The 23584-nt window shown below is 38.2% G+C and overlaps 1 protein-coding gene across 5 annotated transcripts in view; it reads right to left on the bottom strand.

The window, feature by feature from the left end:
- The window catches only part of FAR1 (fatty acyl-CoA reductase 1), a 41409-nt gene that overhangs the window by 4263 nt on the left and 13562 nt on the right, over positions 1-23584 (bottom strand). For 2 of the 5 annotated variants that reach the window (XM_049821303.1, XM_049821304.1), the window contains exons 3-11: positions 21953-22128; positions 17960-18139; positions 14992-15169; positions 13888-13932; positions 13635-13762; positions 13103-13170; positions 11403-11574; positions 4348-4477; positions 755-882 (exon numbers count right to left, since the gene is read on the bottom strand). In XM_049821303.1, the coding sequence (XP_049677260.1) occupies positions 755-882; positions 4348-4477; positions 11403-11574; positions 13103-13170; positions 13635-13762; positions 13888-13932; positions 14992-15169; positions 17960-18139; positions 21953-22128 (1205 nt within the window). Of the gene's footprint in view, positions 1-754; positions 883-4347; positions 4478-10909; positions 11082-11402; positions 11575-13102; positions 13171-13634; positions 13763-13887; positions 13933-14991; positions 15170-17959; positions 18140-21952; positions 22129-23584 lie in introns of all 5 variants that reach the window. The other 3 variants (XM_049821305.1, XM_049821307.1, XM_049821306.1) reach the window with 3 other exon arrangements.

Raw genomic sequence — 23584 nt, 5'->3', positions numbered from 1 at the left:
CTGCAAATCCTTGTCTTTAGAAGAATGACACAAGTAATGACCTACGCCACTTCTCTTTGTGCTATCAGGATAGCTGATGTGAAGTAGAATTGCAGAACAAGATTAATCACTTTTATTTCACTCTTTAAAAAGACAAATCAAAAAGTCTGCAACTGTCTTTATGAATCAGCCAAGAACAAAACAAGGGCAACTGTGCCAGTAAAATTCTGGACAGTAACAATGCATTCAAACTGGAGGAGATAAGCCACAGATAAAAGGCTAAGAGAAGTCATCTTAAAGCACCAACATCAAAGTTTCCTGCTCTGAGGTGGAGAGTCCATGCCTGTTTACTCACCTGCTTCAAAAGATCACATTCCCAGAAGAACCAATTATTGTTCTATTAAACCTCCTTAACTGAACAAGCCATTCTGACCTTGTGTTACTGTGTATCTGTTTACCTTCCAGAAGACGCTTGGGTAAAATCAGAAACCTGGATTACAGTATACACTAGTGATCAGAGCTACAACCCTAACCCCAGACCAATACTGTAACTATTAGTACTGAGAGCAACTCAGGAGCAACAAATGGAACAAGAAAGATGACAACTGACTTCTTCAGAAAACGCTTCAGCCCACTGGACTGGAACAGAAGAATTCTGGAGGACCTAAACAGGTGCTATAAAGAACAATTAAGTCATAATATGGAAAAGCAAAACTTGACAAGGGCAGGAAAACACAGAAAATATAAACAGAGGAAAATAAAAGTTTATACTTACTTATTCAAGTGTTTCCTAGCTGCAGGGAGGCCAGACATTTCTTCATTCAGCACATACTTCTTCGTTCCCATGCAGTAATTTTCCATGTATTCTGCCCAATGTAGTTGTCGAACATCAAAATTAAATGTCTGCATAAAATGAAAGCTTTCACTGTTAGTTACCTAAAAATTCACCTGCTATATAGAATAACTTAAAGGAAAAGAATAAATGCCTTTATACCAGATAATTCCAACTTGTCCTTGATGTGAAAAAAGTTATCTTATCCTTAATCATAAGAACAATCCAGATTTAGATCCCATTTCTGACTCAACTACCAGCTTCTTAAACCACCTCTTCCAAATCTCAACCATTTCATGCCTTATTTTTCCTCCTCAGCAGTAGTATTCTTCCCTCCACTTCCAAGTGCACTGCTTTCCCATTTCATTTGTCTGTAAGGAATTCTCTAGAAATAACTATTTCCTATTATGTTGTTTCCTTTTAAGCAACAAAATAATTCTAATATACTGTAGAATGAACACTGCTCTGTGCCTAGTTCACTGTTGCATAAATGCAAAGTTTTTAGCTGTGCTTATAGTTGGACAGCTATATTTTAAGAAGAACCATGAGTATCTTCCTCAGGAGAGGAAGTTACTACAGTAAATTCACAACTAAAGTTTTTCACTGATGTATTGATTTCTTCATCTCAAGATTCTACAACAACAGCTGTTTAAGTGCAAATAAATACCAAGATTTTCCTAGCAGGCTTCCAGCTCTGCCAATTTTGTTGCAGGTAAAAAAATAAGCAAGATCATTACAGGAACAAGAAACGAGTAAACAGTTTTGTGCAGTGAAACTGTATTCGGCTTTAAAAGTTGTTATGCTAAATCCCCAAGTCCATGTTTCCAAATAAGCTGCTTAACAGCATGGCAGGTGTGTTATCAGGTCTCAATTAAACATTGTTTTCCTTAATATATCATCACAACAAGAATGTAAAAGTAAAGAAAAGTACAGTTTCAACCATTATTCCAACTAGTTCTTTATTGCTGTATGCACATCTTATTGAAAACAGCTATTTGAAAATACTAACAGTCCAAAGTTCTCGGATTATTTTGGTTTTGTTTTTTAAACTTTTTCTGAATTCAAGTTGCTGGGTGGAGGTGAGATGGCAGGAAGGGGTGGAAATCCTCTCCACATAAGAATCACTAAAAGCTATTCTACTTCCTATTTTTAGACAGTTTATTTAGAAGTTTGGCAGCTTTTCTTCAACTTAACTAAAGACCAAGATTCTGGAAAACATTTGAATAGGAAAAACATCTTAAAGATGACAACACTGTTCCAAATGCGTAAGGGAATTTGAGTTTTTGAAACTTTAACTGGTGATTTTTATCCTGCTGAATATTAACCAACAAAACCATAGTAGAAAGGAAGTTTAAACTCAGTTGGGGGTGGGGCACAGCAATTGAACTCAGTTGCAATACTTCTTTATTTTAACACATACATGTATCTTCCTGTAAGACATACTGGTATAGAGAACAAGTCCATTCCATTACAGCTGTGCTATTGCACAAGCATATTTTTGAGTAACTTGGAATGAATCCAATAAGATTTGTGTAACTCTTCCCAGGCATATGAGGCACAGGGAGGTCAGAATCTGGCAGCACAGGCACATGTGCAGGAAAGGAAGGTAGCTTCAGTCAGTACTAGTCACCAGAGAAAACCAGCTAGCCACATCGAGGTTGTATTGAGTTTGCATGACAAGGTTTTGGTAGCAGGGGTGCTACAGGGGTGGCTTCTGTGAGATGCTGCTAGAAGTTTCTCCCATGTCCAACAGAGCCAATGCCAGCCGGCTCCAAGACGGACCCGCCGCTGGCCAAGGCCAAGCCCATCAGCAACGGTGGTAGTGCCTCTGGAAGAACATATTTAAGAACAGGCAGAAAACTGCTGCACAACAGCAACTGCAGCCGGAGAAAGGAGTGAGAACATGCGAGAGAAACTGCCCTGCAGACCCCCAGGTCAGTGCAGAAGGAGGGCAGGAGATGCTCCAGGTGCTGGAGCAGAGATTTCCCTGCAGCCTGTGGGGAAGACCTTGGTGAGGCAGGCTGTCCCCCTGCAGCCCAGGGAGATCCATGGTGGAGCAGATCTCCACCTGCAGCCTGGGGAGGACCCCACGCCAGAGCAGGGGGATGCCCAAAGGAGGCTGTGACCCCATGGGAAGCCCGTGCTGGAGCAGGCTCCTGGAAGGACCTGCAAACCCGTGGAGAGAGCAGCCCACGTTGGAGCAAGTTTGCTGACAGGACTTGTGACCCTGCGGGGGACCAACACTGGAGCAGTCTGTGCCTGAAGGACTGCAGCCCATGGAAGGGACCCACGCTGGAGCAGTTTGTGAAGAACTGCAGCCTGTGGGAAGGACCCACGTTGGAGAAGGTCATGAAGGACTGTCTCCTGTGGAAGGCACCCCATGCTGGGGAAGAGTGTGAGGAGTCCTGCCCCTGAGGAGGACGGAGTGGCAGAGAACGTGTGATGAACATTCCTCAACTCCCATTCCCCCTGTGCTGCTCAACAGGAGGAGGCAGAGAAAATCAGGAGTAAATTTAAGCCCAGAAAGAAGGGAGGGGTGGAGGGAAGGTGTTTTAAGATTTGGTTTTATTTCTCATTAACCTAGTCTGATTTGATTGGTAATAAATTAAACTAATTTTCCCCAACTCAAGTCTGTTTTGCCCATGACAGTAACTGGTGAGCGATCTCTCTCTGTCCTTATCTCAACCCATGAGCCTTTCATTATATTTTCTCTCCCCTCTACAGCTGAGGAAGGGAGTGATAGAGCAGCTTTGGTGGGCACCTGGTATCCAGCCAGCCAGGGTCAAACCACCACACAGGTGTTTCTGTTAGTTTGAGACTGGTAAACATAGCACAAAAATAGAAACTCACATAAATGGTCAACAACACACAGTGGGAAGACAGATTTTTTCCTTTGAGCTCTTTCATTCACTCTTACCGAGACCCTGCACTCAAGTTTTCATTCTTCAACATCCTTCAGGACTTTTCTGTCATCCTGCTTGTTACACTTCTCCCCCTGTATGGGGCAGTTTTAGTCAAACAGCAAGAGTGTACTTCAGAAAGTAGTGAGAGAATTTATACTTACGTTTCTTGAATACATGTGGCACTCTGGCCAAAGCATGAAAAGGGTATATAAAAGTTGTTACCAGTTTAAAAACAAGCAAAAAAAAGTCCCTCCTTTTCGTCAGGAAAGAGACAGTGGTCAAGTAAAGCCTTGTTTTATTCATGATGTAGGTAAAACCCTAACAGCTTGGCCACTTGGTTGATATATGGGTAACACTAGATCATGTGATCAAGCCACTCCAAAGACAGTCATCTTTTATATCAGGACTCCTTCAAGGGGGCCCTGCCCTTCCTCATCTCTGATCACATCACTGATCTAGCTTATAACACAGCCCTGGCACAACTGAAAGAATGTGACAGGAATTTCCAGCACTGAGTTAGTAAAAGGGTTAGCTCCACATTACAGTAAGCAGCATTACCAGCTTATGTCCTTAGTCTTAAATGAGCTTATATTTCACTTTCAGTCTCCATGCCCACATCACACAGCTACTTGCCTTTTTGTCTTCAGGGCTTAGCTGGTTCATTAGCATAGTCATATTTTCAGTATTCCAGATCCACGAATTGCTTGTAAAGTATTCTATTAACATCAAGGCCTTATGAAGACGTGTTATTGTTTTCATCATCCTACAGTCCAAGGCATGGAATGTACAGGTTATAGTGGTAAAGATTAGTTCAAACAAATAAAACAGACAGTAAGATTATAAATTTTTTACCCTCCAACCCCACACCCCTATATTAACGTATCCCGTCTTGCTCTGTACCCAAAGCATGTTATATTTATCAATAAGATATTTCTGCATATTATTAAAGTGAACTTTGGTTGTCCAATCTTTATATAGAATCAGAAATTATAGGACAGTCCTTTTCTCCTAATCCTATTTCCTACTGCAATGGTAAGATTCTTCCCTAAAAGGAAGAGATGGTAATATGTCTTCTGTTGCTAACTCTTAGTTTAGGACACAGACATAGAACACTCTTCACTTCAGCATACTGGAATATCTAGCTGTACTGAACAATTTGACTTGATGAAAGAGTCAAATTGCACAGTGCAGAACATATGCACGTGACAACTTTAAGCAAGGGAGTAAGTTTCTCTGACCTTCCCGCACACTGTGCAGGACCAGGTCTCTAACAAAACAAAATTAATTTCTTACGGTCACTAAGAGATCAAGGTTTAATACCACCAGAAATATGGCTTAGCCCCTTAACCCTACTGCTCTGCAGCAAAGGGCAGGAAAACATAAAAGGCACAGATAGATCATAGCAGATCCTGCTAGTTAGGTGATCAGTTCTATGCTACTTCAAAATATGCAGAAATACCTTCCATCATTGCTTATTATGCAAAGGAAACAACTCTACAAAACCATCACTTGGAGTACAGAGAAGTTGTTATAAGGATCAATTGGGCAAGTTTCTTTTTGATCAGACTATCTGAAGTGGCCCTAAAAAGTGTGAGTCATCCAGTTTCTCAGATGCAAAGTTCTCACATTTATGACAAGAACATTGTTTCAAGTGTTACAGTGCTAAAGATGGTCAATTTTAGTAAGTACTAACTAGTACGCATAACCTAATGCTATTAAATTCATGCTTTGGGTGCTCAAGGTATTTCCATCTCACAGAACTGCTTCCAATTTGATCCTTATAGCAGGACACACTGATCATTTTAAGCACAGAGTGAGAAGGTGGGAGGGGAGGCAAAGAAAGCAGAACAACCCAGCACTAACAGGAAATGGCTTTCTATTGGTAAGTTTTGATCAATAAAGTTCATAAAGGCAATAAAACCCACTGATTTTGCTCTGAAAGCTGCCTTGATGCATTCATACTTGTAGAAGGGATATAGCACATTGTCCCAGAAACTCTGCTAAAGAAAGTATTTTGCATCACATTAGGGTCCCCTACTGTCACTAATGGCTGGCATCTCAGTATCTAAGGGAATATCAAAATTGCCTCTTTTTCTTCTCATGAAATGGAGTAATACAAATTGCAGAGACCACTGAAAAAGAATATCTCTAAAGCACAAAAAGCACAAATATTTTTCCTTAAACCCCATAGTACTCTATCTACAGAGTAATTAAAACTTGAATACAAATCTGAGACCATCAGCAAATCTCATTAGTAGACATTTCTAGATGCTTTCAAACACCTGTTTACAGTTTCACCAGTTGGGCAAGGTGGCAACAATGGGAGCTGAGTTGAACCAGAGTTCCTCTGATTCAAAAATAATTAGGAATACAGATTGTGCATCCAAAACATATCCTGTGCTAACAAGACCGAACATAAAAAAAGCATATTAGTTAAGACAAAAAAATTCAGAAAACAACTCAAAACTTGGAAAGCAAAGATCTCATTGATCAGATAAGCCAAAAAGACCTCACATCAAAATGGCCTGGAGAAAAATAGTGCCAAACAGGACACGGTGGCTAAGTGCTGAAGACTTTTTGCAAAGGTCTGTCCACTGACAGTCTAAAGATTATTTAACTCAGTTGACTTGCCTTTTGTGCCTCCCCAATTTCTGTTCTTATGCTAAGCTGTAAGAGCAGCGGAGTTTTAGTTAGAGCACTTAGACAGCTACAGTTTAAGAAAACTTGTGCCCCTGCAAAATACTAGATGGTGCAAATGAGTATCTGATTAGACAGGTGTGGATTTTGAGGTTGTTACTGGCCACTGACACTGGTTTTCACTCTTTTCTGTAAACAAAACTTAAACTGAATTTAAACTAACATAAAGAATAACCTCTTCTGGGAAACTTGCTGTCTCTGCCTATGGATATGGTTTTAGAGCATAGCTAAGCTGATTAAAAAAAAATTTTAAAAAAAGTCAAGTGGCTAAAAAGAGTTATTCTACCTCAGCTGCAGACTTTTTCCCTCCCTCCAACTCAAATTGAATTTAGTGACTGGCCACAGAGTCAGCTGATTCATCAATGGAAAAATATTATTTTTCTTTGTAGGGTTAGTTTCTTGATATATCAGCTGAAAGAATCAAGTGTCTCCATATTCCCTCAGCTGCTAGTTCAATTACAAAGTTGGCAGAAAAAGACCAACTTTCTTGGTGACAGCTTGTTAGTTTGCACTAAATCAACATGAAACTACACTTTTTTTTTTTTTTAAGAAAAAGAAGTATGGTGACAGCCTCTTATTCAGAGATGTCAGCAATGAATGTTATTTAGCGGGCACTTGTGTAGCTCTGGCAGACTAAGTTTTATAATATCAATGGCACCATATTCCTCCTGCAAATGGGAATATACACACAACTCAAAAAAGAGCATGAATACACATAATGGAGCTTTATCTCTCAACCTGAAGTTTTGAAATATACACTTCACAGGTTGTTCCAGAGATAGCCATTGGATAAAAGTTGTAAATATCAAAGCCATATATAACCAGTCAGTAAAATATCAAGCATTACATCACATCATCTTCATAAGCTGAAGACAGAAAATGTCACCCCTGCTGATCATCATAAAGGACTGAATATTAGCAGCAGTCAGCAAGTCAGTGTGACAGCATGCAAGACGTTCACCTAGAAACTAGGTAGAATTTTGACTCTACTAGGCAGTCCTTACTGCCATTAACACAAAATACATTACACCAGTTCGAGAAGCACATCACAGGAATTAAAAGTTTTAGGCAATCAATAGTTAATTCAACTATCCATAAGTTAGGTGGGCATGTTTCTGTATCAGACAATTGAAAGCAACCTGGCTTAAGGCTATGACTGCGTTTTTGAAGAAGTCTTGCATGCAACCTATTGTCTCCAGGCTAAAACCAGTTCTGATGCTAAATACAGCCTGATCCTTCACTGTACCTACAGGCTGCCAATCTGTAAGTCTCTGTATAAGCATTAAAAAGAGTTGTTTGGTTTTTTTTTTTACATATTCCTCTAAAATACTAAAAAACAAGCTTTCAGATTTGTCTTTGTTCAGATTTTCATTTGGCTGTAAATTTTGAAGTGTAAGACATACTACTAGAACTCCAATCTTTCCAGCAGCTCTGTGGTTCCTTTAAATGCGCAACTTAAAAGTGCTTCCAAGAGGAAAAACCATATTAATCTGTTCAATGAAAGTGTACTCTTTATTCAATTCTGGTTTGTAAGACAGTAACTATGTGAAAGGTGCCTCATGTTAAGTTTTAGGCTTTAAATTGAAGTGATAAGATATGAAATTATATCCTTTACACCTCCCTACACACATCAACCACGCTTTCCCTTTAACTTTCTAAGCAGTAACAGAAAATGAGTTGCTGGAGAAATCCCGGAATTACAACTTTAAATATTTCATGCCATATTCTGTTCTTCCAGAGTAATTGGAAAGATCTGCCAGGTGTGTATTTTTAAAGGCTTCAAGATTTCAAATACACTGAATCATTTTAAAATAACATATGGTTCTGTTGTGCTAAGCCCTATGCAAAGTTAGAAGAGAGAACTATGCCTTATATTAAAGTTAATTACACAACTAATAAGCTTTGCTCACAACTAAGTATATATGGTAAGCTACTGACAACACCATCCTTAAACTTGGATGCTAAGGATTATCACCACTATTTATATAACTGCACAATGCTGTAATAGTCTTAAGTATTTAGTATAAAATATTAAATCTTCATTATGCCAATCTTTATTGTGCATGTTCTTTCTATAAAATTTGGAACTATTATATGCATTATTTCTTCCTTCCCTTAACTGTTAGTATTATGAGAAAGTTGTTAAATTCAAGAACCTTCAACTAGATGCAAAAACATTTCCATCTCACTAAAAACATTGCTTCCACAAGTGACACCCAGAAGAATGACTTCATGTTACAGAAAGACTACAACAGATAAATTTTCAAAAAAACCCTGAACAGGAAGATTTTTTCATTATTATTATGAGCATAATCCTTTAGTTCTGAAGGGTCACAGGCCTGATCCATTTCTTCGACTTGTTAAAAATTTCTCATTCAGTTGCAGTACAATACCCTGATGGTATGACAACAGTGCAGTTAAACCTACACAGTAATTCCATTGCTTAGTTTTCCCTACTTTGCACACAATAAAGACCTCAGAAGTGAATTCAGACTCAGCACAGAAGGCAGGCTATTGACCATGTGAAGTCAAATTAGCACAGTATTTGAATTTTCTTGTGCTGATTTTACTGTGGTTTTACTATACTGCTCAGGTCTTTCTGCTAAATCTTGGCAGAAAAGATCACATTTCAGATTAAGACTGCCCTTCTTCACTCAGAACAGCATTATACTGAGTTTAAGAATCTCCAGTAATGTTTTGAAGGCTTTACAAGTTTCCTAGTGCATGCTACCTGGTAATTAAAACCATTCTGTCAACTGGACAGAACGACCGCAGCAACAGTAGTACATCACTATACCATGACTGTCTCCAGCCCATCAGTTAAAGCAGCTTTCAAAGTACTTTGAGCCAGAAGACTAGAAAAAAGTGGAAGAGTAAAGATCTGTCCCAAATTTCTTCTATTATTAAGCAACACATGAAGCCCATTAGGATTTAACACTGCATGTCTTGCTTGCATCTATGTATTTATTTCCTTCTACTGCTTTTACTGCAGGCTCCCATTTTTTAAATGCTAACAAAAAAGAGAAAAAAAAGACAAAAGCACTATATAATGAAAGCTATATTCCTGTAAGTGGGCTGCGTATCAAACTCAAAAGCTTTTTTTTCAAGTGCATTTGAGTAACCTTAGTGACAGAACAATTGTTTTAGTTGAATCCCCCATGTTTCCTCCAAACTGGAAATCTTGTGCACGATAGGAAACTCACCCACCCACTGTTTTATTAAACTAAGTAGGAATACTCATATTGGTACTACTTCACAGGCTAGAAAACACATACTTAATGTCACCAATTGCACTAGTACTAATTAAAGTTCTAAATGCCATCTTTGGACATCAAGCAAGCATTCCAGGAAAAGCAAAACCAAGGATTCAACATTCCCAGTGTTTAATATAAAACTGCTAAGAATGTTCTAAATAAAATGATTATTCACAGCCTTGTTTTACTCCCACTGGTCAAATACTTAAGAGACCAGACGCCTTTTAAAGACTTACAAGATTCTGGTAGCATTACTTCCTAACCATTTGAAAGACAGTAGGTTGGCATTTATAGTATAACTTTTTAGGAGTGATGAAGTCTTCACATTTGTCAGGGAATTTCTATCAATATTTATTAAGAATAGCTTAAAATTGCAAAAGAACCTAAAAGCTAGGAACTTGTATGTTCAATACCTTTTTTTCATGTGAAGACCTCACATCTTTTTAATGTGGGAAGATTACTATACAGGCACAGCCTCCTGCCACTACTGTTGCTCTGAGTATTACACTGTTGAGTAGACTTGGAACAACAGAATCCAAGGCAGTTTAGAAGTTTTCTCCTACAAACCACTTACATGGCTTCCTTTTACTGATCCAGTGCCAGCTCTGTTACAGACCTTTTGCCCTCCTAGTAAGACAGACCTAGACTACAGGACAATGAATGAATACTCACTTGTGTTAATACACTGTCACCACAGTGGAGATTTTATAGTCTGAAGACAAATACTTTTGAAAACACAACAAACACAATGAGTTAAGATCATATGGCTTGGCAAATCTGAAACAAATTGAAGTGACATCTTATATTCCTTCTACATAATTTAGTTTAGGCCATTTAGCAGAGCTATGCCACTTTCACCACTTAAGAAGTTAGCCAGATACTAATGTAAATATTATACACTGAATGGAACCTTGAGATGATACAAACCAACATATCAGATCAAGTTGTATCATCTACAGGAATAACCCACAATTATTAATTCTGTACCCTTTTCCATTATCAGTGTATAATTGCAACAACAATCTTAATGCAAGCTACTTACTGGAGTTTAATGACTGACTAGAATTCTGACCCAAGACGCATCTTGGACAGCATTGTTGAGCCAGTCGTTAATCTCTTCAAAACACAGCCAATGGATTGTTATTGCTTATAGTTAGTAAATCTAGATAGGGCCCAATGCCACATCTTCTTCACAGAACTCCATCACCTTACCAGGAAGATATTTTTAGCCCTGTCCTTCTTACCATGGTTTACGACCTATCAATCTGAGCAAAAGATCGTACAAAAATGCAGGCACTCTATGGCTGACAGCAATCCAACATTGATACAAGAGGGGGTTGGACTGAAAACTAAGGTTAGGGTGCCTTACTGCACCTTTAAAAACATTTTTCTTGAAATGCAATTTAATGTGGTGTCCTGTAGGAAAAAATAAGGGTCAACATATTTTGAATATTTATTATTCAAGCACAAACATCACTCGCTAGATCTTGTAATTCTGTTTACCTTGACTACTCAAACCCCCAAACTATCCAACAAAAACATCCTCATTTTTGCTAGAAAGTTCAGAGTCACTTTGAATTCAAGGACCTGTTCTCAGGAAAAAAAAAGGCTGAGTTTTAGTCACAACACATTCAGGGGAAGAAAAATTTTTTTAAAATAATCAATATACATCATAGTGTAAGCATAGGTTTGTTTAAAAGTCAGAGGAACAGACAAGACAGAGCTAGTCACCATTACCTTGGCCTTCTTCCAGTAATCCTGAGGTAGATATCATACAGGAATGCTGGGGCCTTATGGCTTACAGCAATCCAGTAATGATATAAAAGGTGATTGGAAGTTAGATTTACATTGGGCCGTCTGAAGGCCTGTTCGAGAGGATTCCTCTTGAAAGTAGAAATTACATGGTATTCTGAGAAAGAAAAGTTGCATAACAGCTTTGATAATAACCATGTAAAATTTAATGGTTTTCAAAGTACATTACAGTGTACAATACTTACGTCAGCATGTTATTTAAATAACCACCCTACCTCTTCTACAATCCACAGAAACTAAGAGTCATAAGCTTTTAACCTAAAATACAGTTGAACTGCTTCTTATTATAACCAAGCAGCCTTTTACATCTTCATTATCATATTTTATTGTAGCTTCTCTCTTTCTGTTCCTCTTTCCTACCTTAGAAGTTGTTGGTTTCAAAAACTCACAGCAATTTCAGTTTATATAGCATGTAAAGCTATATTTAAATAGTCATCTATATTTCATGAAGAAGGCTATTCTGATCTCTTGTGTGAAGCATAATTTAAGAACAGACTGAGGACTTTGCAAGCATCTGAAGTGCATCTCAAATGACATTTTTAAACAACTTATCCATATTTAAGCATTAAGCGATTAGGATGGGACTCCATGTGAAACTCCTTCTGACACCTGAAAATTCTGTACATGACAGATATGCAGGATCAATGTCTTAAAAAGCTATATTGAAATTAATTTCTCTTTTTAATAATCTCTCATAACTTTATACTGTTGTTTATAAACGGTGTTTAAATACCCTGATTCAAATTGGGATATAAATGAAGTCAGCAATTTTCCAAGTTTGGCTGAAGCAACAAGGTTTATAAAAACAGATACATATAAAATGAGCGAAAGCAAGTAAAAAGCATGAAGAAAGTAGTAAAAAGAAATAAAATAGATTTAAGTACTGAAGTTAACTGAAAGAAAGAAAATAATCTGAGCTTAAGAACTCTATTTCTAAAAAATTGAAAGCTAATTAACAGCTTTACCATGCCAGCCAGCTTGTATTGTTATTTATAACAAAAACTATTACAAAGCTTTTTGGCATGTGAGTTACTTTCTAGGCAGGATATCTAAGAGTTGAAAATAGGTGGCCTTATATTCTTAAAGATTACTTTTCCTTGCACATCAATAGTTGAAGTCTCATGTAACTATCTGAAGATTAAAAAAGCCACCTCAACCAACAATTAACTTAAGCCAAACACAACAAAGAGCTACACAAGTGCAAAACTATTACCATACCTTTCAATTATGCAGATGTACAAAACATCTAATTGTGGGCTGTTCATCCATATGTATTTAGTAAGGCTGGCATTAAACCCAACATCACTACTGCTCCTCTGAGCAATGCTTTTTGCTGCACGCTACCCACACTCTGCAGATGAGGCCATGGCAGCAAACAGAAAAATCAGTTCTTCCATAGTTTAAGTTATAATGGAATACAAAAAAAACCAAGAACAAAATGATACAGTGATACTGCTGCAAGGAGAAGATAATGAAAAAGCACAATACACTGCAAAATTGAGAGGTATGGCTATCAATAGTTTCAACAATAAAAATACAGTATGACCTAGTGATTATAGCATGTCCTTTTTTTATTTGACCTAATTTTTCTATTAAAGCTTATGAAAAAAAGAAATATGGCATACCAACTTCACCCCAGTGGAAAGGATTGGTGCCACCTGTTGTACAGTTATATACCATGACATTTCTTGGTCTGGAGGGGAAAAGACAAAAGAGCAAGTTAGAAGACAAAAAACCTTTTAAAAACACAGACAAAAAAACATATCCAGAGTTATCCCTTCTCTCAACAGCATCATTTACATAAAGCAGAAAGCATCAGTCTCATGATGTAGAAAGCAAAAACTTTAACATCTTCCAGTATTTTTCTCATTCTTTAATCATTACATTTCTTTCAGAGAAGGCACCACCTACATTACTGTAAATTGTATTGATTACAACAAGACCCAGGAAGAAATTTTCAGGCAGAGCTTGTGCAACAGTATCAGTAGGTGATGTCTTCCTCTTTGGCATAAGGAAGTTACACTTTGAGGGACTAATGCTGTTAGAACCTTAGATTCCTTTGTTCTGGGGAAATAGCAGGACACTGATTAGAAGTTCAACAGAAGACTGATTTATTAAAATATACAAGTTCAAAAACTTGGTACTCTCTATTGTCACCTGTTATACCTATTAACTCCAGAATACCAAGCTGCAGCCAGTGCCATATTGATAACAACATCTACTGGAACAAGGTCTGCTACTGCATCGTTGGAAGCTCTCATTGTTCGAAGAATTCCTTTTCCTGCCTTAAAAAAAAAAAAAAAAAAAAAAAAAACAACAAAAAAAGAGACAGAAGACCCACCAGTAAAACACATGAAGCTTTGTCACCTTCCAAAAGGAGGAAAAAAATTTAAGTATATTCATTACTTACAGCAATGAAGACACCACTAGGTCCATTGAAGTTATCAATCCATCCCTATTATGAACAGGGGGGAGGGAAAGGATTTGGTTAGAGTATACCGAAGTTGGCAGTTTCAAGTAAAAAGCTGATAAGTTTCTACAAGTGTAAGGGGTGAAGGGAAAAGAGAATAAAGAGGAGAAAAATACTAATTTCCATGTCTCTAAATGAAGTTCTTTCATAGCAAAATCTCGTGATGTAACAAGTTGCTATAACTCAGACAAGATTCACTGGTCCTTCAAAGTGACATGCTAGCTTGTTTATTTCTTAGTGAATAAACTGCAGAGTATTTTCTGTATAAATACATTTATGTTGAAAGTATTCATGTTTACAAGTGGTTTTAGACTACCATCTAACAACTCATAGAAGACAGATAAGCAGTTTTGGAATCAATTATTAGTTTTTTCATTTTTCAAACAGAAGCCATTCTTGCTCAACTTTAATGACAGTATTTAGACACTATATACTTAATGGTTTGACATGTACATTGTAAATATTCAAAAAAGTAGGCAAAGTCAATTATATGGATTTTAAGGGCTTGAGAGACAGTCTTGAACTGGAGAAGCTATTCCAATACCATCTCCCATATAGGAGGCAGAATATAGCATATATGCTATATTACAATATAGCATACAGCACAAGAACTTATGCCATCCCCTGCAAAGCTTACAGGGTTTGACTAAAAGAAGTGGAGCCCAAACATCTTTATGTCCTGCAGTCCCCAGTTTTCTTAGTCACCCTTTGCAGCTACTGACATAGCAAAGCATCTTGAAGAGGGGAAAACCAGATGAAGATACATAGAATCACGAAGTAAAAAGCTGACAATTTCATGTGTGAAATAGTATCTCCCATTGCGATAGAAGTGTATTGTTCTAGGATTAGAAGTAATTTACCCCTAAATTTCACACATAATACCGTATTTGACAGATTTTGTATCAGAGTTGTTATCCAGAAGCAACCAAGCCACAACTTCATGGTCTAAAAGATTTTCCTCTACGAAGGTCACTAGGTAAACAGGCTGTCAGTATGTACTACAGTTTACAGACAAAACGGTCAGGTAAAAACTCGGTGACTTACAGGAAAAGGTTCCTTCCAGCTAGCACCAACAATAGATGGCCTTATAATGGCTGTGTTTAATTTTGCACCTTCTTGTTGTACTACATATTCAGCTAAGGCTTTTGTATATATGTAAGTATTAGGCCTGTCGCCTATCAGTTTAGGAGTAATATCATTCACTAGGCCATCATCCATCCACCTAAAGAAACAAAATAAGAGGCAAGTGTAAATTACTGCATGTTGCTTCACTGGGGGCAGGGGGGAGTGAAAGCAATATGTGAAAAGGATAACCAGATAGATCAAAAATACTTGCAAAGTAAAATTAAAATTCAATGTCTTCTTCAAAACACTAACCAAGGCAACAACAACAACAGAAAAACCCCTCAACAAAAAAAACCCACCCAAAACATACCAAAACCACCAAAGCTTTAGCATTCCCCTAGAAGCTGTATAGGCAGAGGAACAAGAAATTCTGTGAAGAAATTTAAGCAATAATTAAAAACTCAGTTCTGCATTTCACATTTCTGCAACAACCCCAGTATCCAACACTAAACTACTATGCTTTAAATCTCAGCCTGATTTTCAGAATTTAATACCAACTTCCACTGGTTAGTATGTCACATACTTCTTTCTACTGTAAACAGCTAGAAGTTGTAAAACATTTCCATAAGTATTTGGAAATCAAACGATAAATGTCTGACAGCTTATACTGTGCTTAACTTTAAAACCATGTATCCTCCTAAAATATCATTCACCAAATATCATTCATCAAAATATGAGAGTTAGGGGTTTTTTGCTTATTTAAACTGAACACCAATCCCAGAGGCCAGAAAAATCAAATTTAAGAGTCTGCCTATTACTTATTTTCATTATACACTACTATTTAAATTAATGTGGCAACTGCATAGGTAGAACCCTTCTGAAAAGGGATCTTAAGGAAGAATGTTGTATTTGAGATCCTACAGCAGCAATGTAGTTAAGCTGGTTTAAGGACTTTACTACCAACTTACAGAAGACTGTTTACACTGACTTCATGCTCGTTTTGTTTCAAATTAAACTATAAAACTAAACATTTGAGAGTAAATGCCAAGAACAACAAAAATCTTTCACCAGAATATGTGCCCAGTTCCAAAATACTTTTGGAACTATTTTATATGGTGTACTGTAGAAAGTAAATGAACTTTGTTAAATATTAAATCTTTTTTCTTTTGTTGTTAAACTTACCATGAATTTTTTTTTCTCCTTTAAAGAAAATGGGATACAGACCGAAATAAAAACAAGTTTTTCAGTAAGAGTGGAGGGTTACATGTTTAGCGTCCACTGCAAGAAGCATACTGCTATTTACTTTTTTGCCCAAGTAATTCATTTATTACACACCAACTATGGAGGAAGTAGCACATTCCTTTACAACAATCCCAATTCTGTCAACTAAGTTCTCAAACATGAAGTGCAGACACAGCAAGTTACATCTTTGGGACACAGGCACACTGCTCCTCAGTTAGCATTAAGTGATCTAGCAAGTGATGTCACTGCAAAGGAGTCCCAGCTCCATCACAAGCATCACCTCCACCTTTGTGGTGTTAAGTTATCACATACCACCTCTGAAGCAACCTGGGTCACCATGTTTCTCCCGTTTGTATTTCAAATTGTGCTTGTCTGATATGACTGAAGGGTGTGCCCCTTGAACCGTTGCTACTTTGACATTCTCCACTCTTTTACTTGCCTCAGTTAGCCAACATCTTAGCCACATAAATATAATTTAGCCAACATCGTTATTCAACAATGTCCTATTACAATCAAATCTGACATGCAGACTCCCTTCGTGATATGAATTGGGGTGGGAAGAGGGGTAGAAAAGCCCAGAACAGGACACAAATCTGTTTGTGTGTCAGTCAGCTACTGGCTAGATAGATCACTCTTTTGTAAGTTTACAAAAGCCTTCTCTCATTACCATGAGTTCTAAAATACAGACAGCTGTCCAAGCCCAAACCAAGCAGTTTAAGTTATATTTATTCTGCTTGTGAAAAGACAAAAATATGACTACTTCAGAATATCTCATTTGAAAGTGTATTTAATAGTCAATATTATAAAAAACAGTTGGCTCAATGTGCATCCTAGGTAGTAGCTCATTTGTTTTTAAACGTTAGTGCTCTTCCATCTAATAACAAGATAAAGAAGATGTTTTACTTTTTAATTAGTTATTTTTAGTTTCATACTTCTCTTACAAGGGGTGATATTTTGTATGACAGGGAAGAAGGGAGAGACTGATTTACAGTTGAGATTATTATTTATTACATTACACTTGACTTATCCCATATTTGCCACCTGTTTCAGTTAAGGTTTGACAGCTACTAAATAAGACCTCAGGACAGCTAATGTCCACAGAAAAAAAATAGAATGAGAAATTCTTTTTCCCCTCAGTAATGCCCAATTCAAGATGAAAAAGCTACAGAAAACAGTTTTTTGACATCTGCACTTTTTGAATACCTAACGGAACCACTTCTAAAGTTGTGTTTCTGAAGTTAAGTAATATTATTTCAGCATCGCAGTCTGATCTTGTAATAGCATTTAGGTGGATGTAGTGAAGGCTGCTGTTAAAGTGGACTGTCTTGGTTCTACCCCTTTCCTTCACAATGCTGGTGCTACCACACTTGTAACAGCACAGCTTTTTTGTTTTTAATAGCTCTTGATTCAGCTCTTCATCATACAGTGGAAAAACTGCCACTCAGCATATAGGAGACATCATGAGTAGACATGAGCATCCCTTTCCTTCAGTACCGCTCCACACCTAGCTCAGCTGAACATGACAGTAAAACCTTAACCCATCTTTACAGAAAAGGCAAGTGTCAGCCATGCTGTCAGACATAAGCACAAGCATAATAAGCTAATTTCTTCATCTTTCAGGTTCCTAACCATTTTTTGGTACTTCATTACTACAAAGCAAGTGGTTACAGATTACTGAAGTAGCTTCATAAAACATAACACATACTCAAGAGAATCTATCAGTTTCCTGGGATCAACAGGAGGTGGATAAACTATTTCCTCAATCTGTTTTCGATTGCAGTATGCATAGGCCGTTGAAACATGCATGAACACTTCCAGATTCTTCATTCGCTGTGCCAAGAAGAGGAGCTGTTGTGTGGCAGTCACGTTTAACTGAACAGCATCTCTGTTGATTAAACAGAAATTTCATTAGCAGAAAGCAAGACAAAACACAAGCAAAATGTAGTAACTAGTCAATTCACTCCTAAATGCCTCAGTGATGGGTATATAAAAGTATTCCTAAATACTCCACCCTGCCCCAAAAAATAGCACAATCATCCTAACTTTCTGCTTAGAACCATATGCCACAGTCTTAATCTAGACCACCTCTCAATATTCAGGATAATTTTCCTAAGTTTTACCCTGTTCTTACTGGCATCCTCATGCCCCATTACTAGAGTGGGAAAGCCAGCATACCTTTGATCTCCTCAAGCTAAATCCCAAACCTACATTTTTCATAAAACCTGAAAGAAATAATGCAACACAACACCTAGCTGCCATGACATGAGATGCATATCTGAAATTCCTAGCTCAGGTTGAACTAGGTCAGCTCCTCAGAAGGAAGGCTTAGAGGGCTAGTAAGTTGGAGACTGGCATGTTCTTGTAGCACAACAAGATTACAGGGAGGAAGGAAGAAAAAAAAGGAAACGCGCCAAGCAGCACACTTTCATCCTCCAACTTCACTGTTCTCATTAAAATAGAGTCCTTCAGGATACTGTAGGAGAGTAGGTCTATCTCTACAATTCCCACCAGAACACAGCTTACTGAACAACTACTATGGTTATTTTTGTATTGGGTCTGCATGGCAAGGTTTTGGTAGCAGGGGTGCTACAGGGGTGGCTTCTGTGAGATGCTGCTAGAAGCCTCCCCCATGTCCAACAGAGCCAATGCCAGCCGGCTCCAAGACGGACCCGCCGCTGGCCAAGGCCGAGCCCATCAGCGACGGTGGTAGCGTCTCTGGGAGAATGTATTTAAGAAGGGAAAAAAAGTTGGCGAGGCACAGAAACTGCAGCCAGAGAAAGGAGTGAGAACATGTGAGAGAAACAATCCTGCAGGCACCCAAGTCAGTGCAGAAGGAGGGGAGGAGATGCTCCAGGTGCTGGAGCAGAGATTCCCCTGCAGCCCCTGGGGAAGACCCTGGGGAGGCAGGCTGTCCCCCTGCAGCCCAGGGAGGTCCATGGTGGAACAGATCTCCACCTGCAGCCCAGGGAGGACCCCACGCCAGAGGATGCACCTGAAGGAGGCTGTGACCCTGTGGGAAGCCCATGCTAGAGCAAGCTCCTGGCAGAACCTGCAGACCCATGGAGAGACGAGCCCATGTCGGCAAAGGTTTGCTGGCAGGACTTGTGACCCTGCGGGGGACCCACGCTGGAGCAGTTCACGAACTGCAGCCCATGGGAAGGGCCCATGTTGCGGAAGTTCCTGGAGGACTGTCTCCCATGGGAGGGACCCCACGCTGGAGCAGGGGAAGAATGTGAGGAGTCCTGCCCCTGAAGAGGATGAAGCAGCAGAGACAACGTGTGATGAACTGACCCCAGACACCATTCCCCATCCCACCCACACCACTGAGGTGGGGACTGGGTAGAGAACTCGGGAGTAAAGCTGTGCCCAGGAATAAGGGAGAGGTGGGGGTAAAGTGTTTTAAGATTTGGTTTTCTTTCTCATTACCCTACTCTGGTTTGATTGGCAATAAATTAAGTTCATTTCCCTAAGTCGAGTCTGGTTTGCCTGTGACAGTAATTGGTTGAGTGATCTCTCCCTGTCCTTATCTGGACCTACATGCCTTTTGTTATATTTTCTTCCCCTGTCCAGCTGATGGGGGGGTGGGAGGTGGTGATAGAGCAGCTTTGGTGGGCACCTGGTGTCCAGCCAGGGTCAACCCACCAGAATTTTATATAATTCAGATTCTCTCTCCAGCCTATAAAACTTACTATGGGCACTAGTTTTCTTGTATACAGTGTACCAATCAACTAAGTTTCAAGAGTACAGCTAAACAAAGCGTTATCAAAGTCTTTGCAAGAAAGTGTTATATTAACAATAAAAATCTTGGTGTGTGTCCCCCAGATAAGCACCAAGTTTAAGACTGCTTTATCACCCATTATTACTGAAGCATTGGGGGTACAGGAGTGGGGGACCACTATCCCAAAGTAATTAATATCAATGGAAAAATATTACTTCTGAATAAATTAGGGGGTTTAAGAAAAGTATTGTTCTCAGTCTTCACTTCCTCTTTTAAGAAGTCAAAGGAAGGCGTTCATAATCAGACCTGTATGCACCACTAAAATACAGAAGTGTATAGCAAGTACAACTTACGAAAAATTCCAAAATAAGCCCAAGTATTTTGCTTTCTTGACTATATTCCTACCACTGGCCCCAAGCCAAGTATTTTGAACTTCACATTAGTTATTCCTGTTAAATATGTGATGAAGGCTGCTCTAGGTGGTCTTCAGATTTGTAAGGTTCCTCCAAGCATTCCAGCATACATGTTAGGAAAGAGTTGATGCCAGAGCACCTAAGAAATGCTTGCATTTTCTTTTTTGCTAAACATACTGGGCCCGCCAAGAAAGCAGAAACTGCCAGAGGCTTTTTGTACCAAGACCCTATTCTACCAGTCTTCAAATTGTTTTAGATTCCCTCTGGGCTTTTGTCAGGTTGGCATTTCCTTAACATTTCAGGATCATAACAGCGATAAACACAGGCTACCTTATGATGTTTCACAATACAGTATAACATTCTTAGAAAGGTAGTGCCAGCCTTTGTAACAAGTCAAAAAAAAATATAATCCGAGTTGAGAAGCATTTTATCTCAAAGTTGCTTTACTTCCCACCCCCTCCCAAAAGTTGGAGCTATTTCTCACAAAGTCATTTACCCAAATTGAATATTTATTCCAGTGTTTCAGCACTAAATCAAGTAATTGTTTTTGCCAAAAAGCATCATAATCCTTTCTTGCTTCTGGTACTTCTTTCTAGTATTTCCTTAATAGATTCTCTGTGCAACATGGAATTTTTCAACTTTCTCCCTGTGCATCTACTTCTCCATACTCCCTCCAATGCAAACCTCCATCCTTCTTAATGAAGGAATTCCTGAAGACATGGAGAAAGCTGAGCAATATTTAATCTCCTGTTTGTTCATCAGGTAGAGAACAAGTGCTAGAACTTCCCCCACGTACAGTTTTGCCAAAAAGTTAGTTATCCTCTGAAAATGTGCATTCCCCTTCTAACAAGGGAGGCTAAAGGAATAGTTTCTGTTCCCTTTATCACACTAGGAGAAAAGCTCTAACATTACTAGTGAGCACAGTACATATAGCTACAGCTTATTCATATCCTTTCTACCCATCCCAGAGATGAGAGCAACACATGATGTTAGGAAGACTCAGAATAGCAACATGTTCCTTAGTCTCTTCAACTGCTTCCTTTCAAAAAGGCCTTGAAATTCAGGCACAGGGATTTAGTTAAAAAACAAAAACAAACAAAAAACCAACAAAAACCACCAAAAAAAACCCCAAACAAACAAAAAACCCCCAAAACAACCCACAAACACACCACACAAAACCTGAAAGACCTATAGCAAAACTACAAGAATAATTTATTTAGTTTCGAAGTGCTAATAATGGATTTGTCTTTTTACCTAAAGATTTAAAAATATATAAACTTTTCCATGTTAAATAGTGTGATTCTAACCTCTGGCAAAGCAGGTCTATATAATATGCCTCCATCGTCTTAAGAAAAGCAAATGAAAACTCAACAGCTTAAAATAAGTTTGAGGGAAAAGATTACTACCTTAAGGGGCATCATGAAATTGACCAAGCACACAAATATCAGAGCACATGAAGTAGCATGACAGGCTGAATATTTGCAAGATTGCACAAACACCTGATTTACACCCTCCCTTTGACTACCATTGGTTTACCAGACCAGAGCATACAGAATTTTAGACTCACCTTAGTGTTTCATTGAATCTGACTGTAGCAGCACAATGAAATATAATATTAATGCGTTCTATAAGTTCTTCCTTGATTGGTTCACTAAGGTCCAGTTCAGGCTGTGTAAGTTCACTCGTAATTACTATTATTTTTGCTCTGAAGTCTGGTTGCTCATCTCTCAACCTGTCAAAGAGCTGTCAAAAAAACAGAACTAAAAATTCAAGTAATAGCCAGTGAAGATGAGATACACATTTCATTTAAGTGAAGAAAAAAACCCACATTTTCTGCCTATACAGAGTTATACCTCCTTATTTCTAAAAATCATCAGTAAGCTAGAAAAATGTTAGGAATATTACAACAAAATGTTACTAACTTCCCTTGGACATATTCAATGATGAAGCTGTGCACACTTTATCCCACACAGTGAAAGCAGTGCTGCATGTGTTGTATAGAAGGTAATAAGACTTCAATTTTTTTTTTAATACTCATCCCTATCCTTAAAACCAGATCTCTATGAGTATCAGAAGAAGGAAGGAATGGTCTCAATTAGACACCAGGACTCAAAGAAATTTTAAGTAGCAGACTAAATACTGCAATCTCTTCTTTCAACAGAAGGAAAGGGAAAAGTCTGCCCACTTTCCAAGCTTGGTAATAACTATTCAAATTCTTATAGACTTGCCCAAGTCATGCTGGTTTTCAGGTTTAGAAAGCTTTCATCAAGCTTTAAAAATTTCCAGTGATTTAAGAAATGCTATCCTGGAATTATGCTAGTTTTGAGGAATTTCCAGATTAAAAAAAACATTGTTTCTCTGGCTAGTTGAAAGAAAAAAAGCAGGGTTAAAGGCTGTACACCATGTTAGAACATCTGATCAAGTCTTATCAAATTGGTGTTCAACTATTCTCACAAAAAAAAACCCAAAAAACAAACAAAAACAAACAAACAAAAAAAAAAAACAAAAAACCAAACCTCACCTATATTGTATTCCAACATATATTCTTCTCATAATTAACTGGGTTCTAGCCACATGGCTTAACACACACAGATAAAATGCTTGCCTCACCTTATTTACACTCATTAGTATGCAAGTCTTCCTGAGCAAAATAGTACTGTGGAAATAAAACATACTTGAAAATTTCACCAGAGCAGACCCCTCTTCTTAATTGCACAGGGGCCAACATCTTAGCAACTGCTTCAATACAAGTCGATTAAAATGTATTACAATCAGAGCAGTACTTTTTTTTTCCCCTCCAAGCATGTAGTTATACCACATGCAAATAGTTAAAAGACATTTCCTTACAGAATGTAGAGAATTTAATTCATTTTCAACTATAAATCAAGGCACCTAAAGGTGCAGTTTCATGACACATAAGGCAATTTAAGCCTGTACTGCTACCAAATACATTGGTCCCTCTCCTAGCTTCTTTATTTTCACATTGCTTCTCATGCACTGGCAAAACCAAGTAGCCTGATAGCTGTGTGAGCATACCAGCTTGCAGGTCCAGCTGAAAAATATTTTTTTTGGTAGATATTTTTCAACTCAACTGTGAGCTAATGCAGCTCACTGTGTCACCACCTAAAGTAGTAGTAGTGGTAATGTTATAGTGAGAATATGGGACATCTCCAGTGATAGAGGTCTTGAACTGATTTCC

This window comes from Accipiter gentilis, chromosome 17, assembly GCF_929443795.1.
Source record: "Accipiter gentilis chromosome 17, bAccGen1.1, whole genome shotgun sequence".
In the NCBI taxonomy this organism is placed as follows: domain Eukaryota; kingdom Metazoa; phylum Chordata; class Aves; order Accipitriformes; family Accipitridae; genus Astur; species Astur gentilis.
Note: the sequence above shows the minus strand (reverse complement) of the source record. Positions and strands in the feature narration are given on the sequence as shown.